The sequence below is a fragment of the Paroedura picta genome, chromosome 2 (genome assembly GCF_049243985.1).
Source record: "Paroedura picta isolate Pp20150507F chromosome 2, Ppicta_v3.0, whole genome shotgun sequence".
NCBI classification, from domain to species: domain Eukaryota; kingdom Metazoa; phylum Chordata; class Lepidosauria; order Squamata; family Gekkonidae; genus Paroedura; species Paroedura picta.
Window position 1 is genome coordinate 112,227,098 of NC_135370.1, and position 15,020 is coordinate 112,242,117.

General features: G+C 41.9%; 1 protein-coding gene across 1 annotated transcript; it reads left to right on the forward strand.

Moving 5' to 3' along the window:
* Nucleotides 1-1,773: 1,773 nt before the first annotated feature.
* On the forward strand, nucleotides 1,774-9,025 carry FADD (Fas associated via death domain). Its single transcript, XM_077322089.1, has 2 exons — nucleotides 1,774-2,071; nucleotides 5,533-9,025. Exons 1-2 carry the CDS (start codon nucleotides 1,774-1,776, stop codon nucleotides 5,805-5,807), a joined length of 573 nt encoding a protein of 190 aa, XP_077178204.1. The 3' UTR covers nucleotides 5,808-9,025.
* The last annotated feature ends 5,995 nt before the right edge of the window (nucleotides 9,026-15,020 follow it).

Genomic DNA, 15,020 nt, shown 5'->3' on the forward strand with positions numbered 1-15,020 from the left:
TGTGTTAATCAAACTAGGATTGAAGTGGGTAATATGAACAGGGATGAATTATTGGTTGATAAAAATAAAGACAGAAGTGCACATAAGAGAATCTCATGTGCTCTTAGATTCTCAGATTTGGCACCTAATAAAATGGCTTATTAATAAACATTGGCAATTAGTATTAAATATCTCTGGATGCAATGAACCTCAATTGATTGGATATCATAGGACTAATAATTTGGGTTATTTTATTACACATTCTGGCAGATCATATCCACTTGCTGTATATTCAGAAACAATGAGTCACTTTATGTGTGGCCACTCTAGGATTTGTTCTTTGGCTATGTAAACAAAAGGGAGGGAAATTCCAGAGGTAAATTATGTTAAAGACTTTAAACAATTTACCAGTTGCAAATCATGTAGCCATTCTGGAACTGTCCATTTATTCTGCAAGGAGGGATGTGTGCATTTACAGCTCATTTGAATGTAACAATCCCTCAAAATCTTGGGCCCCACTAAGGGTGACAGAGCCAGTGTTTAAAGTCATACACCCCAGGACCATGGGTCCAGTCACCTTTCTGGTAATTGAAGGGCTGCTGGATGGATGGACCTCAGTTATGCCCAGAGTCCATACCACCCTTGCCAGGCACATTTGCCATTTGGAATGGTACATTCACAATTGGATGGCCATCAAGCCATACATATTGCAGGTACCAACAATTGATTAGCAGTCTCCCTCAGCTACATGCCTCCTGTTTACTACCAGACAAATAAAAAAGCAGGTTCTTTTGCTCCCAGGGCACCAGGGACACCATCTCTCTTGGAGGCACGTTTCACATTCCTCTATGCTTTCCCCCCCTGAGGATCAGCTGTTTAGTGAGTCCTAAATGCCTTCTTCCAGACCCTTCCCAGGCTATGGAGAGCTGAATGAAAAGGACTATGGATGTTTTACATACTATTAAGAAATAGTAACTGACAATAGATCGATATTATGGCAAAGCGTTTGGGGCATCCGCCTTGAATTCTCAAAGGAAGGCAAGACAAATGTTTTGTTTATTTACTTTCAGCATTTAATGTTTTCAATAATGGCAGGGAAAAAGTAACTCGAATTTGCAATACAAACTTACTAAAAGTGATGAGACATGTGAAATACGTTTATCTGCAAGGGTTTTTTACAAGTATATTCGCAAAGAAAAGCAGTACATTTGTGACATGGATGCGCTCTAGCTGTTCGGGCATGTCTACAAGCTTCGCTTTCGCAGCAACTCTTGATCTATATATTTACGGTAAACGTTGTCCAGCACTGCCCTCCGCCGTCTGCAGAGCGCCTTGCAGATCTGGTCCAACCTTGCATGTGATTTCCGGCGAGCGACGGGTCGTTTTCGTGAGTGGGCGGGGCGTTCTGGAGGCGGGCCGGGAGAAGTTCTTCCTTGCTGAAATCCGGAAGAATCTAGTGAGTTTTGGATTTTTTTTTTAATTACCTTCCTCTAGGATTTCTAGCAACTTTTGCCTCCACCCAAAAACTTATTTGGAGTTGGTCTGAAGGGGGGAGGGGGGGCGGAGGGAAACTAGTTCTTATCAACTACGCGGCACGTTTTAAAAGTGGAAGTAAGTTTTTTTAAGTTCAAATATCCCTAGCTGGAGAAAATAGTTCTTTAATTTAATAACATTTAAACTAGATCCCCGCCCCACCCCACACACACACCTACATCTATTGAAACTTGAAAATCATATTGAATATTTATTTCAATAAGAGTTCTAACCGCTCTCCTTTTCCGAAGGTTTGGCAGGATGGATCCATTTCTGGTTTTGCTGAATTCGTTATCTACCCGTATATCTCCGGATGAGCTTTCAAATCTCAAATTTCTGTGCCAGTCAAAAATTGGCAAAGGGAAGCTGCAATCTGTGACAAAGGGCACTGAGCTCTTCACCATTCTCCTAGAACAACAAGACATTTCGTCCTGCAATCTAGAATTCCTAAGGGAGCTGCTCAAAAGTCTGAAAAGAGAAGATCTGGTCACTCAACTAGAGCACTTTGAAGAAAATGTAGAAGGCGATACCACTGACCAACTAAGCATCGAAGAAAAACGTAGGTAGACAAGTGTTGGTTTTGTGGGGGAGTGTTGGGGGAGGTCCGGAGAGATGATTGTGTATGTGATGGGGCCTCTGTTTTGCATATATTACCCCCCCCCCCCGAAACTTTTCATGGGCTGCAGCAGGAAAGCACCAGTGTGTGTATGGGGTAGGTATTTGGAATTCCACTTAACCAACCACAACCCATACTCCCATTCTCTCTCGAGCATTTTGTAACTGACTTTAGTGTCAGTTAGAGGAAAAACTAGGCAGGGAAACCAGTTAGCTTGCTCAAGCCTTTCTCAAACCGGTTTTGGGGTTTGGTTAATTTACAAAGTCGTATTTCTGCATATCTGGAGATTCTCCCAAGTATGTAGAGGCCTTTACCTTGTCTGCCTAGTGTAGATACAGTGACCAACGTAATTGTTAGGTGGGGAATCACTCTGTAAATCCAAGCATTCAGATGTGGCTTGAGGGAATTCAAGCTGTTTTTAAGAGGCAACACTAAATGTTTTAAAGAAGTAATAAAATAAGAGACAATAAAAAAGGATTCATTGCCATCTCAGGAGTTGCAAGGATTGTTAGGCGTTGATAATCGATGATAGAAATAGTCAGTGAAGCATTTATAGGGCTGCCAAACTACAAATGAGGTCTGGAGGTCTCTAAGAATTACAGCTGATTTCCAGACAGATCATTGCCCTGGTGAAAATAGCTGCTTTGGAGATTCTATGGCATTATATACCATTAGGATTAGGATAGGATCACTCCCCTCCTTAAACTCTACAGTCCCTAGGCTGCATCCCCCAAATTTCCAAGAATTTCCCAACTCAGAGCTGGCAACCCTAAATCTTACTACAGTTTTCACCCCCATTAAAAAAAAAAAACTTTGTACAGGTTTGCTGATCTTTTGTGAAATTCCTATTTAGAAAAGAGGAGCTGCTACAGAGTTTTTTTTAAATTTACTTCATTTCTGTTCCACTGTCTCCACTATGAGGACTTAGAGTGGCACTTACCCTGAGTGTGTGCAATTGGCACAAGGTCACCCAACAAGATTCTCTGACAGAGTCAGAATTAGAACTTGGGTCTCCCAGATACCAATCCAAAACTTTGGTCACTATAGAAGATCAGATTGGCAGGCAGTTATAACACTTCTAATGCCAGCCTTGGAACTTTCTTGAAAAAAAGGATGAATAGGTGAACAAAATGAGGGTTTTATGTATTTATTACTACTAAAGCCCATTGCATTCTATAATGCAACGGGCGCTTGCTCATGGTTTGGTATGGGTTTAGTGACTCAGTTGGAAGCTGGCAACCCTAAGAGGACATCTCTCAGTGCCCAGCAGTCTTTACCCTAATCAGATGTATGCACACCTAGGTAGTGTGGAACATGAACCTACACAAATCTGGCAACCTTACTTCCTCTCTGCAATGTTTTCTTGACCTGAAATAGGTCAGGGGGTGCTATGTGGCTGGTTAGGTAGCTGCAGAGGTTACACACTTTTGATGCCCCACTTCCAAACTTCAAGGAATATATTCAGACCAGGAACAGTCAATATTCAGACCAGGAACAGGCCTGGAGATCTCCTGGAATTGCTGCTCATCTCCAGACTATAAAGATCAGCTCCACAAGCAAAAATGGTTGCTTTGGAGGGTGACTGTATAGCATTGTATCCCACTGAGGTTTTGGGATGGCAGCCTCCAAGTGGGGTCTGAGAATCCCCTGGAAGTATAGCTCATCTCCAGACAGTTAGGCTGAAGGGAAAGCTCTCTTCCCTCATATGCATCCCCTCAAAAGGAATCCACATGGCCACACATCCCTTGCTAAGCAACAGTCTGTTGCTTGGCTGGTGATGTCTGCCCTTCTGAAGCCTGAGGCCTACCACTGGCAACTGCAGTCTCTGTTGTTGTCCACAAGGCCAAGTCATTGCCTAATAAAAGTAAATCACCTAGTTCCCCCTAAAGTCTCACTGTCTACTTTCTGTAAAGCTAACTCCACTTGAAATTCTGGGCCACTTATGCCTTTGAGTTCATAGGACCTTTCTGATTTTTATTTACCAGGCCAAACTTGAGAAAAGTCACTTCAGTTCCTATGTCTCTCCAGACATTTACTTCTTCCCCGTTTACAGTGTCAGGCTGTAAATATTCTTTATTTAGGTCTTCCAGCACTTTCCAGAATCGCAGGACCCATGCTGGTCTGTCTGTCTGCTCGTCTGCCTGTGCCCTAAAATAGCAATCCCCAACCTGTGGGCAAAGGACCACATGTGGTCCGTTGACTAATTGGAGGTGGGCCGCAAAGGACGCCTTCTCCCCGCCCCCCCCCCCCCGCCGGCCCTTTACTTCATCCTCCCCGGCCATTTAGAACGCACTTCGGGTGTCATTGTCTCCCATCACTCCCAGATGGGACTATCTTGTTGCAGAGAAACAAGTTCAGGGTTCCCATTGATTTGTCATTGTCATGAGTTAAAATTTCCATGAAAATAAAATGTTCCTTATGTTCATTGTTGTGGCGTGTCTGTATCTTATTTTGAAGGGATGTTTAAACATTACCATAGCGATCAGAGAGCGTTAGGGCAGTGGTTGAGAGTAGAGGAGTAAACTACCCCCCCCCCACCGGGCCTCAGTAAAATTGTCAAGTGTTGAGTGGTCCCCGGTGATAAAATGGTTTGGGACCACTGCCCTAAAATACAAACAGTTGCTGGTAAGAGCTGGGCAAAACCCATAGCCCAGGTGGGGCACGCCTGGAGCACTCCACCCTAACCTCAGCCTGCAAGCCTCTACCATCGTCTCTGCTATTGCTGCTATTATAATGATCAGCTCTGTAGGCAAAAATGGCACTTAGGAGGGTGGACTCTTAGGCATTGTACCATTTTAAGGCATGTTTCCAACCCAGGGGTAGCCAACCTCCAGGTGGGACCTGGAGAGCTCCTGGAATTACAGCTCATCTCCAGACTATAAAGATCAGCTACTCAGGCAGAAAGGGCTGCTTTGGGATTGGACAGAGTTGTGCAGAGGAAACATTTAAGGCCTCCCACACAGTTGAAATAGTTGAGGTTTACTGCACAGGGTTGTGCAGGTAAAACAGGAGGCAAAAGAAACTATGTAACAACATCCAGTTTCATCTGCACAACAACCCTGTGTGGTAGGCCTCAAATCTACAGGGAGTCATGCAGAGAAATACACATGGCTTTGACTGCATCTTCCCTCCAGCAGCGAGGCTAGCCAGAGCAGTATTTTAAGCGAGAAGGGGCTTTTCTGTGGCCTCCCTGTCAGCCAGCTGTTAGGCAGAAGGGGAAAGCTCCCCCCCCCCATCAAAAGAAAGCACTCCCATGTCCTCAGACTCCTCTGAGTTGCTCTTGGAAATGCCTCCCTCACCTCAGTCAGGGGCTGTTAGAGGCTTCCTTCACAGCAGGCCGGGGGGGGGGGGGGAGTTACCTGCCAGAGGCAGTGATTTTACACATGTCATAATTTCTTTCCTAGGTAAGGTGGAGAGAGCTTTTGAAGTCATATGTGACAATGTTGGAAAGAACTGGAAAATGCTGATTCGAAAACTTGGAATTCCAGATGCCAAAATAGATCGCATTGTGACTGCCCATCCATACAACTTAGAGGAACAATTAATGCAATCCCTTCTAGCATGGAAGAAATTGAAAGACAAAGAAGCTAGGGCTGAAGACTTGGTAAAAGCCCTCAGAGCTTGTAAAATGAACCTAGTGGCAGACAAAGTTGAAGATGCCTTACATTTGGTCATCTAAAATGCAATAAAACCATTGGGAAGAAAACTTTACTGAGATATTAAATGAAAAAAATAGCAGGACAACAGCTCTTGTAGAATTCCCTTTATGTGCTACATTTGTACATATAATTGCTTACTTTGTTTGCATGCAGGGAACTAAAGACTACTTCACCTCTTTGACTGTGAAAGTTGGGTGCCTGTGACATTTCAGGTGCATACCTTATAAGGTATAGTTCTATTAAAAGTCAGTTTTAAGAGAAATCCTCAGTTTATCCTCTTGGAGGAAGAATGCAAACCAAAACCTGTAACAAAGGCATTATTACATGAATTGTAGTGGACTGGAAGAAACTGTTCTGTAAAGTCTTGTCCTAGGTATTGTTTTATGTGGAAGGTCATGAACAAACACCTAGTTTTACATGAGCACAGGCGAAAGTTGCTTTCTTGAACCATGGATGAATTTGGAACTTTAATATTGTGCAAGTGTTTGGATATTTGTCACACTCATAAAGTGCTTGAGAGCCAGGTGCAAGATATGTTTCCCATTTATATGCATGAAAATTTAAATTAATTCAACATTTTTTCCTGTCTGTAGAAATCAGCCCACCTTTGTATATATTCTTTTTTCTATTCAACATGATTTAGAGGATATAAACTGTGTGGAGTTCTTTTTTTTTTTTACTCAAAAAAGACTGGTTTTATTAGTCATAAATCTTGTCACTGCTTTGAGTTCTAAGAATCACAATGTGCATCACGTGTTATGAAAATAACCATTATAGGACTCAGAAACAATATGAAAGATCCTGAGTTTGTCACCAAACAACAAGTGTGCAAGAGCTTCTGTCATAACCAGACCTTTTAGGGAAATACTTGTTTACTATGATGTATTTATTAGGGTAGGAGTAATGAGTTGACATCCTCCATTCCCTTATGTGCCTTCTAGGCTTGGCCCTGATTCTGAACCTGTGGAAGAAGAAGGGGTGAGTTTTGTACCCAAAGGAATCTCAAGGCAGCTTACAGTCGCCTTCCCTTCCTCTCCCCACAACAGACATTCTGTGAGGTTGGTGAGGCTGAGAGAATTGTGAGAGAACTGTGACCCAAGGTCACCCAGCTGACTGCTTTTGGACAAATGAGAAATCAAATCAATTTTTCCAGATTAGAGACTGTTGGTTTTAATCACTACACCAAGCCTGTTGTCCCATTTTTTATTTTAATTTTTAAAATGGTGCTGTACATGGACATAAAATGTAGCAGAACTCCTGAGCTGCTGAATCAGCAAGTATGTATCCAGTTCAGACCTTGCCTTTGGTAGAACTTGTTGACCTTGAACTCTCTCTCTCTCTCACACACACACACACACACACACACAGAGTATCCAACCCCCCCCCCCCTCTTCAAATGATAATATTGAATTGCATTATGGAATTTTTGCAAGGACCTCTGAGATAATATACTGACATGTGGTTGACAGCATAATCTAAACACTAAATAGCCACGGCAGAATATAAATGCCAAAATAAAAAAAAACAAAAAATTGTAAACAGAGTTTCTGTAGGAAACCTGTAGTGTTTGAATTTGTTCTCTCATTTTCCTTTTAAAGGGCAACATTTTTTGTTCATGGGCCAGAGTAGGGTGGAGCTCAGCACAAGAAGACCTGAACCAACGGATCTGACAATAAGAAAACCTTTAGGGGGACAATGTTTTGTCTTTTGTGGCATCATACGAACAACCCCATGTATGGCTGCAACCTTCTGTTAACTGTTCTTTCACACAAGATGTCAATGTGAATACTAGTCCTTAAAGGCACTTGGAATTAGAGCATAACTAGCAATAGCTGATTGTGCTTTGAGGGCTGCATTCTCTGAAACAGAGGCCTAGCAAGGCAGGTTTGTATAAGCCTAGGCACCAAAAGAATGCACAGTGTCATTGGCTGAATAAAAATGTGGGGTGTGAACAACAGCTGAGAATCTCCTTATTCGGAAGGCTCCCACTCCCTGTCTTTAGTGTCGGTCTCGGGCATCTCAGCAGCCACCTTATTATGAGAGTAGGACTCAAAGAAGTAATTATTCATTAGGCAGATGACCTTTGCCCCAGGCTGCTGCTGTCTTAAATGGATCAAATGGCTGTCTTATTTGTGTATTATTAATGCTGTGCAGGTACATATACTTGAACATAAGGCAGCAAAAGTTGTGATTCCCTTGAACAAGTTAAATGATCTAAGCACCCGATTGAACCTTTATTTACTGTACAATAGTAATGATGGCTGTAATGTCAGGCATGGGATTTTTTAAAGGCAAGCAGCTGCCAAAGAGTCAAAATCTTCATGTTTTAGATATTTATGAGTGAAAAGAACCAGCTGAATCACCACAAGGGATGGGCATAAACTGGCTAATGAACTAGTTTGTCACAAATCTTGGCTTGTTTAATGATTTGAGAAGTGATGTGAATTGAAGACCTGCCACAAACTTTCATGAATTTTGATACAGTTTGGGGTGGCTTGTGAAGAGCAGAGGTTTAGATGGCCCAGAGCCATTTAAAATCCTGCTTTCTGCTCTTCACTAAAAACTGTTCAGCTGTTTGGTTCATATGGCTCACAAACCAGAGTATCAGTTAATGGTCCAGCCACAAACCAAACTGCAAAACTGTGGTTTGTGCCCATTCCTAATTCCCACAGACTTGAGGTAAAGCAAAGCCATTTAATGCCACTTGAGCTAGCCTGCAATTCAAAACTTGAGCTAGCCTGCAAAGTCAGTGGGGTTGCTGTTCACCAGTTACAGCAAAATTCACTTAATCTGTTAGTCCCAATCTTCAAAACACAGCCTCAAAACCAGAAGTATCCTGAATGGGGCACAATGTTAGGGCAATATAGTCCTTAAAGATTAAAGTGGCATCATTTCCATGCCTGCCAGACTTATGCTGATGAGACCCAAGGGAAAGAGTTGAAAGAGATTTGACTCCTAGCGAAACTTATATATTAGCGATCCCCAACCTGTGGGCCGCGGACCACATGTGGTCCTTCGACTAATTGAAGGTGGGCCCCGAAGGACGCCTTCTCCCCCCCCCCCAGCCCTTTACTTCACCCCCCCGGCCCTTTACAACACACTTCGGGTGTCATTGTCACCCATCACTCCCAGATGGGACTATCTCGTTGCAGAGAAACAAGCTCAGGGTTCCCATTGATTTGTCATTGTCATGAGTTAAAATTTCCATGAAAATAAAATGTTCCTTATGTTCATTGTTGTGGCGTGTCTGTATCTTATTTTGAAGGGATGTTTAAACATTACCATAGTGATCAGAGAGCATTAGGGCAGTGGTTGAGAGTAGAGGAGTAAACTACCCCCCCCCCACCGGGCCTCAGTAAAAGGCATTGAGTGGTCCCCGGTGAGTGGTCCCCGGCATTGAGTGGTCCCTGGTGATAAAAAGGTTGGGGACCACTGTTATATCTCATTCATTGGTACACTTGTATTTTTTAAAATTATTATTAGGTTTCTATACCACCCCTTCCCTGGATGGACTTGGGGCAGTTTACAGTATAAAACAGAACCATTAATAACATAGCAATCAAAACAATGGTTAATAAATACCCCCTACTCCCAGCTGCCTCCATTCACCCTCAGATTGTTTGTTTTGTTGGTGGAGTTGTCCAGTTGGGGGGAGAGGACACAGGATGGAAGAGACAAACAGAGAAAGGAAAGAGAGAAAAAATATAGTCAACTTGTAGCACATTGGCTTACCCCACAGAACAGATTTTAGTCTGGGCAAATTATGGGGGTGGGGAGTCCCCTTTTCTTGCGCATCATAATTCTAATCCAAAATGAGCCCACTGTGACTTTCAACTGGTAACTCCCAATATCTATTTGTTGAGCAAAAGCCAGAGCAGATCCAGAGACAAGCCTCAGAACACTGTTTCATGTTGCTATATCTTAATTAGTAGCGGGAATCAAATAGGCTTCGAGAAATAATCTAGGCCAACCTACTAACCACCACTAGGCTAAATTACCCATAAAATATGATTCACATATGCTAATCTTGCCTATTTTAGAAACTCCCCATAAAGCAGCTTTGCAGTATTTACACTTTTTTGTTGGCACTATTTCTGTACTTCTACCATTTAAATTGATTACTTCCTGTGTTGCTTTCTGTAAAAGCCATAGAGAACATTTGCCCATCCTGCTTAGAACAGCTTTTTAAATAACTGTGAACAATTAACATACTTCAACACACTCATCATGCTACCTCATTTTCCCAAAGCCATTTCTTTTGTTTCAAATGGATGCCAAAACATAGCGTTTCTTCTTAATGGAGAACATAGAAATGAAATCTCCAAGACTGTCTCTTCTTGTTTAGTGTAACAATAAAAAACACATGTCAGAGCTGTAAAAAGCATTCCTGGGAAAGACCCGTTTCTGCATCTGACAAATACATAGGCACAGCTCTAAATATACAAATTTCTCAAGAATGTTCAATTCATTTAGCTTTTTTTTATTGTGTCTCATCTGCTGTCAATGGAGTGGAGACAGCGCTGGTAGTTTTAGGTAAGGGTCTCTATTTGAATATGGACAAGAGTCATGGCTCTGATGCTGTGGATTCCATTAAAAGCCTAGATTATACTGGATTCAACATTATTACTGAAGAAGCAAGTTAATATTGTCATCAGCCATTGGCGATCCCATGGCACAGCTGCTGCCATGATCCCCGATCCCACACCACCTCCCTCAGTCATGCAGTGTTCTTGCTAGTGTCCATTCTGACCACATCCAAGTACCATACTTTTTGTCAGCTTGGTTTCCTTTTTCCACTGACCAATCCTAGCATAATTGCTTTATCTAATTAGTTGGATCGCATGATGCGGCCAAAGTAAGTGAGCTGGAGTTTCATGATTTTGCCTATCAATGATATATGAGACTTCATGCGCTGTAGCATTTCCTTGTTTGTGACTTTTGCTGTCCATGGAACCACAGAAACCTTCTCCAACATTAGAGTTCAAATGAATCGATCCTTCTCTTGTCAGATTTTTTCATTATCCAACTTTCACAATCATAAGTGGCTATTGGAAATATGATAGATCTAACTAATCTACATTTGGTAGTCAGGCTTATGTCCTTGCTTTTCCATGTTCGGTTCAAGTTCATCATTGCTCAGTGGGCCAAAGCAATTCAGCATTTTGTTTCTGTACTGGAATCGCCAGTCACATCAATTTCTGATCCAAGAAAAATGAATTGAACACATTTGATCTCTTCACCATCAACATGTCACATGTTATTGTGACATGTCTGTTTTTTTGCAGTATTTTTGTCTTTTTAGTGTTTAAGAAGAGGCCAAATTTTTTACTTACTTCATTGGCCTTTGTAATAAGCTGTAATAAGGGCTGGCTGGGACTGGTTCACCTTCTTCCCCCACTGCCCCTGCAGTGCTACCAAGGCCTGGAAAGGCCACAGACGGGGCTGCTCGGGGTGGGGATGAGCACTGGTAGGGGGTCCCTCCTTCTTTCCCCACCCCCACCCTCATGGGACTCACAGTCCTAGGCCCCACAGTTGGCATTGAGTGCCAACTCCTCCCAGCACCCTTTTACCATTAGTTCAGGAACTGAACTATGATTCAATATGAGGAGGTTGTTTTACAAACTGAACTTGTTTGATTCAGTTTGTGACCCTTGCTTTCTGCTACCTGCCACGTGTTGTGGGGAGCAGAAAGCAGGCAGTTAAATGGCTCTGAGCCATTTAAATCCCTGCTTTTTTTTGCCCACTGCTTTTTGGCAGAAAACTCCAGCTTTCTGTTGTGTACCACTCAGCTGTTTTTTGTGAAGGACAGAAATCAGGGTTTTAAATGTCCATGTAAATCCTTGTGTTCTGCTCTTCATGCACTGTCTTAAACTTCATAAAAGTTCATGGTAACTCTTCAGTTCATGAACATCACTTTGCGAACCATGAACCAGCTGATTTTCACCAGTAACTTTAATTCATGAGATGGTTTGTAAGAGCCAGCTTGATGTAATGGTTAAGAGCGGAAGCCTCTAATCTGCAGAGTCCTCCACATGCAGACAATTGGGTGACTTTGGGCCAGTCACAGTTCTTTCAGAATTCTCTCAGCTTTGCCTACCTCACAGGGTGTCTGTCACGGGGAAATGAAGTGTAGGTGACTGTAAGATGCTTTGAGACTCCTTCAGGAGGTAAAAAGTAGGATACAAGACCCAACTCCTTCTCTAAACAATATTGTCTTCAGTAATCTTTTAACCGCAACACTATGCAGCAATGTTTTCCTCATATCTCTAACCAAGATCAGGACTTGACAAGCATTTCAAAGGGAACTTTTGTGTGTGTGTGTGTGTGTGTGTGTGCACCCGTACGTGCGTGCACACATGTGCATGTGTAAATATCTGGCTTTTGATCTATCCTTTCCTAAAACAACTCAGGAAAATTTAGCCGTCATCCCAATAGGTTATAAACTAAATGGAAGTTTCCATTAGGCCAATTCAGCCAGTAAAATAAGGCCCTGGATTTTGCTCTGCTATTATCAGAATCCTATGGCAACAGGAGAGCAGAAAGCACACTAAGTCTTTAATCTTTGTTCAAGCCTGGAGGAAAGATAGTAATGAATTTCTTGATGAATTCTAATTCAGCATTTTCATAATGGTTTCTCCTTCTGAAAAAATGGAATTTCTTCTCTCATCAAATTTTGAATAGTTCATCATGAGCCATGCTTTACAGATGGTAATTAGTTCTGCTTATCATTTTTGTACTACACCTCATATTGACTTAATTGACACAGTTAGGGTTATCATAGAATCATAGAGTTGGAAGCAACCTCATGGGTCATCTAGTCCAACCCCCTGCACTGTGCAGGACACTCACAACCCTATCGCTCATCCACTGTAACCTGCCACCCCCTTAAGCCTTCACAGAATCAGCATCTCTATCAGATGGCTATCCAGCCTCTGTTTTAAAAATTCCAGATGGAGAACCCACCACCTCCCAAAGAAGCCTGTTCCACTGAGAAACCGCTGTAACTGTCAGGAACTTCTTCCTGATGTTTAGACGGAATTTCTTTTGAATTAATTTCATCCCATAGGTTCTGGTCTGTCCCTCCAGGGCAAGAGAGAACAACTCTGCTCCATCCTCGATATGGCAGCCTTTTAAATACCTGAAGATGATTATCAAATCCCCTCTCAGTCATCTCCTCTCCACACTAAACAGACCAAGCTCCCCCAACCTTTCCTCATACTTCTTGGTCCCTAAACCCCTCACCATCTTTGTTGCCCTCCTCTGGACATGCTCCGGTTTGTCTACATCCCTTTTCAACTAGGGTGCCCAAAACTGAACACAGTACTCCAAGTGAGGCCGAACCAGAGCAAAGCGGTACCATCACCTCCTGAGATCTAGACACAATACTCCGCTTGATACAGCCCAAAATCCCATTTGCCATTTTAGCCACCGAGTCACACCATTGACTCATGTTCAATGTATGGTCTACTAAGACTCCTAGATCCTTTTCACACATGCTACTGCCAAGAAAAGTATCCCCCATCCTATATTGGTGTATTTAGTTTTTCCTACCTAAATGCAGAACTTTACATTTGTCCCTATTGAACTTCATTTTATTTGGTTTAGCCCACTTCTTGAGCCGATCAAGATCATCCTGTATTCTGATTCTGTCTTTGGTTGTGTTTGCTACCCTTATATTTTCTGTCATATCACATAATAACACAAGAGTACATTTGGACAGCAATCCTGTTTGTCAAGTTAATGCATTTTAAGAGGTTTCCCTTCTCATGTAAAATTATATAGTGTAGTTTGCCATAATTTCAAATTGAGACTATTGATCATCGATGGCACTTCACTGAGCTTCATAATGAAAATTATGCAGGTGTATGTTCCTGAGGCAACCTGTACTAGTATTTGCTGTTGATACCTATTGTCTTCTGGGCACAAGTCAAGGTGTTTGTTTGACCTATGAAGACTGAAACCACACTTGTCAACATACCTCAGAGACCATATTATCCTCTGGTTCTGGTAGACCAACCTGTGTGCCTGTTAAGGATGACCATTTGTGTGCCCTAGTTCAAGACAGCTAAAGAAGAGTTCTTGATGGCTTTCTACAGTTTTGCCTAAATTGGATTTTTTGCTTGCTTGTTTTTTTAAAGCACTGTAAAAAAATTTCATTTGGACTCAGTTTTAAGGTGAATTTTTTTTTAAAAAAACCTTGTCATGTATTGCTTTTGGATGTTGTCTGTCTGTGTTTACCCCAAATATCTAGAAGAAAGAAGAAGACATATCAGTGAATGATGTAAAAAACAATGACAACAAAAACAAAACCAGAAAATGTTAGCATATTTCCTGGAGAACTGTTCATATACATCTTTCATTCTTTAATGTCAGTATCCACTCTTCGATACTGGCTGGTTTTTAGCTGTGCCATTCATGCCTTTCACAATACAGCTCCATTCCTTTCATGTAGGCAACAATAAATTTGGATGTTGGAATAAAGGATCTTTTTCTTTAGTCATTTTTCCTCTCTGTGATATTTCTTGTTATGTTTGCAAATGGATTTGAAGATGACATCCACACTCTGCATATGAGTTTATGTAAGGCAAGCAATGTGCATAAAACGTGCATGTTGCTGCGTGTGACTGCTATGTAGATGCATATCTCCTTAAAATGCAGCAAAATACTCTGAGCTCTATGGTATATCTTAAGGCGGTTTGCAGTGCTGTATATCACAGTATTAATTACACACCATCATTCTTGGCTAAGATGCCTTTTATATAAACACTTTCATCAGTAAAACGCTGCCTGGATTAGAGCTTCGTGCATTATGTGTTCAAAGACACAATCTAATTCTGTGTAATTTAGGTATCATTAACATTTCAACTGAAGTTAAGGTCCAGTCTTCCACCTGAACATTTTCTACCATCTTTACTGCTGAAATACAGAATGATAAACAGTTATGTTCAATGAGAAACTTAAAGAATGTCCATTGTTGTGGACACTTTTTCAGCCCTTCACATTATGTCAGATCCCCCAGTCATGGATAAGTCAGAACTTCCAGCATGAACAGAATCACAGGTTGAAGTAAGTAAAGTCAGAAACTGGATTGTTTTTTTCCTTCCAGGGTCATAAGTAACCATTGGCAGTGACACCAACACACTGACAGTTCCATCCCAAGTTATTTTAACCAAGGTTGGGGGGGGGGGCGTATGTTTTTACTGTTGTTGTTTTATTGTTGTTAGCCACTGCAG

Excerpts from the sequence above, each read along its gene's own strand:
- FADD (XM_077322089.1), top strand. The coding sequence starts at position 1,774 with ATGGATCCATTTCTGGTTTTGCTGAATTCGTTATCTACCCGTATATCT. Across the intron at positions 2,072-5,532 it reads ACTAAGCATCGAAGAAAAAC|GTAAGGTGGAGAGAGCTTTT; the intron begins GTAGGTAGACAA and ends TTTCTTTCCTAG.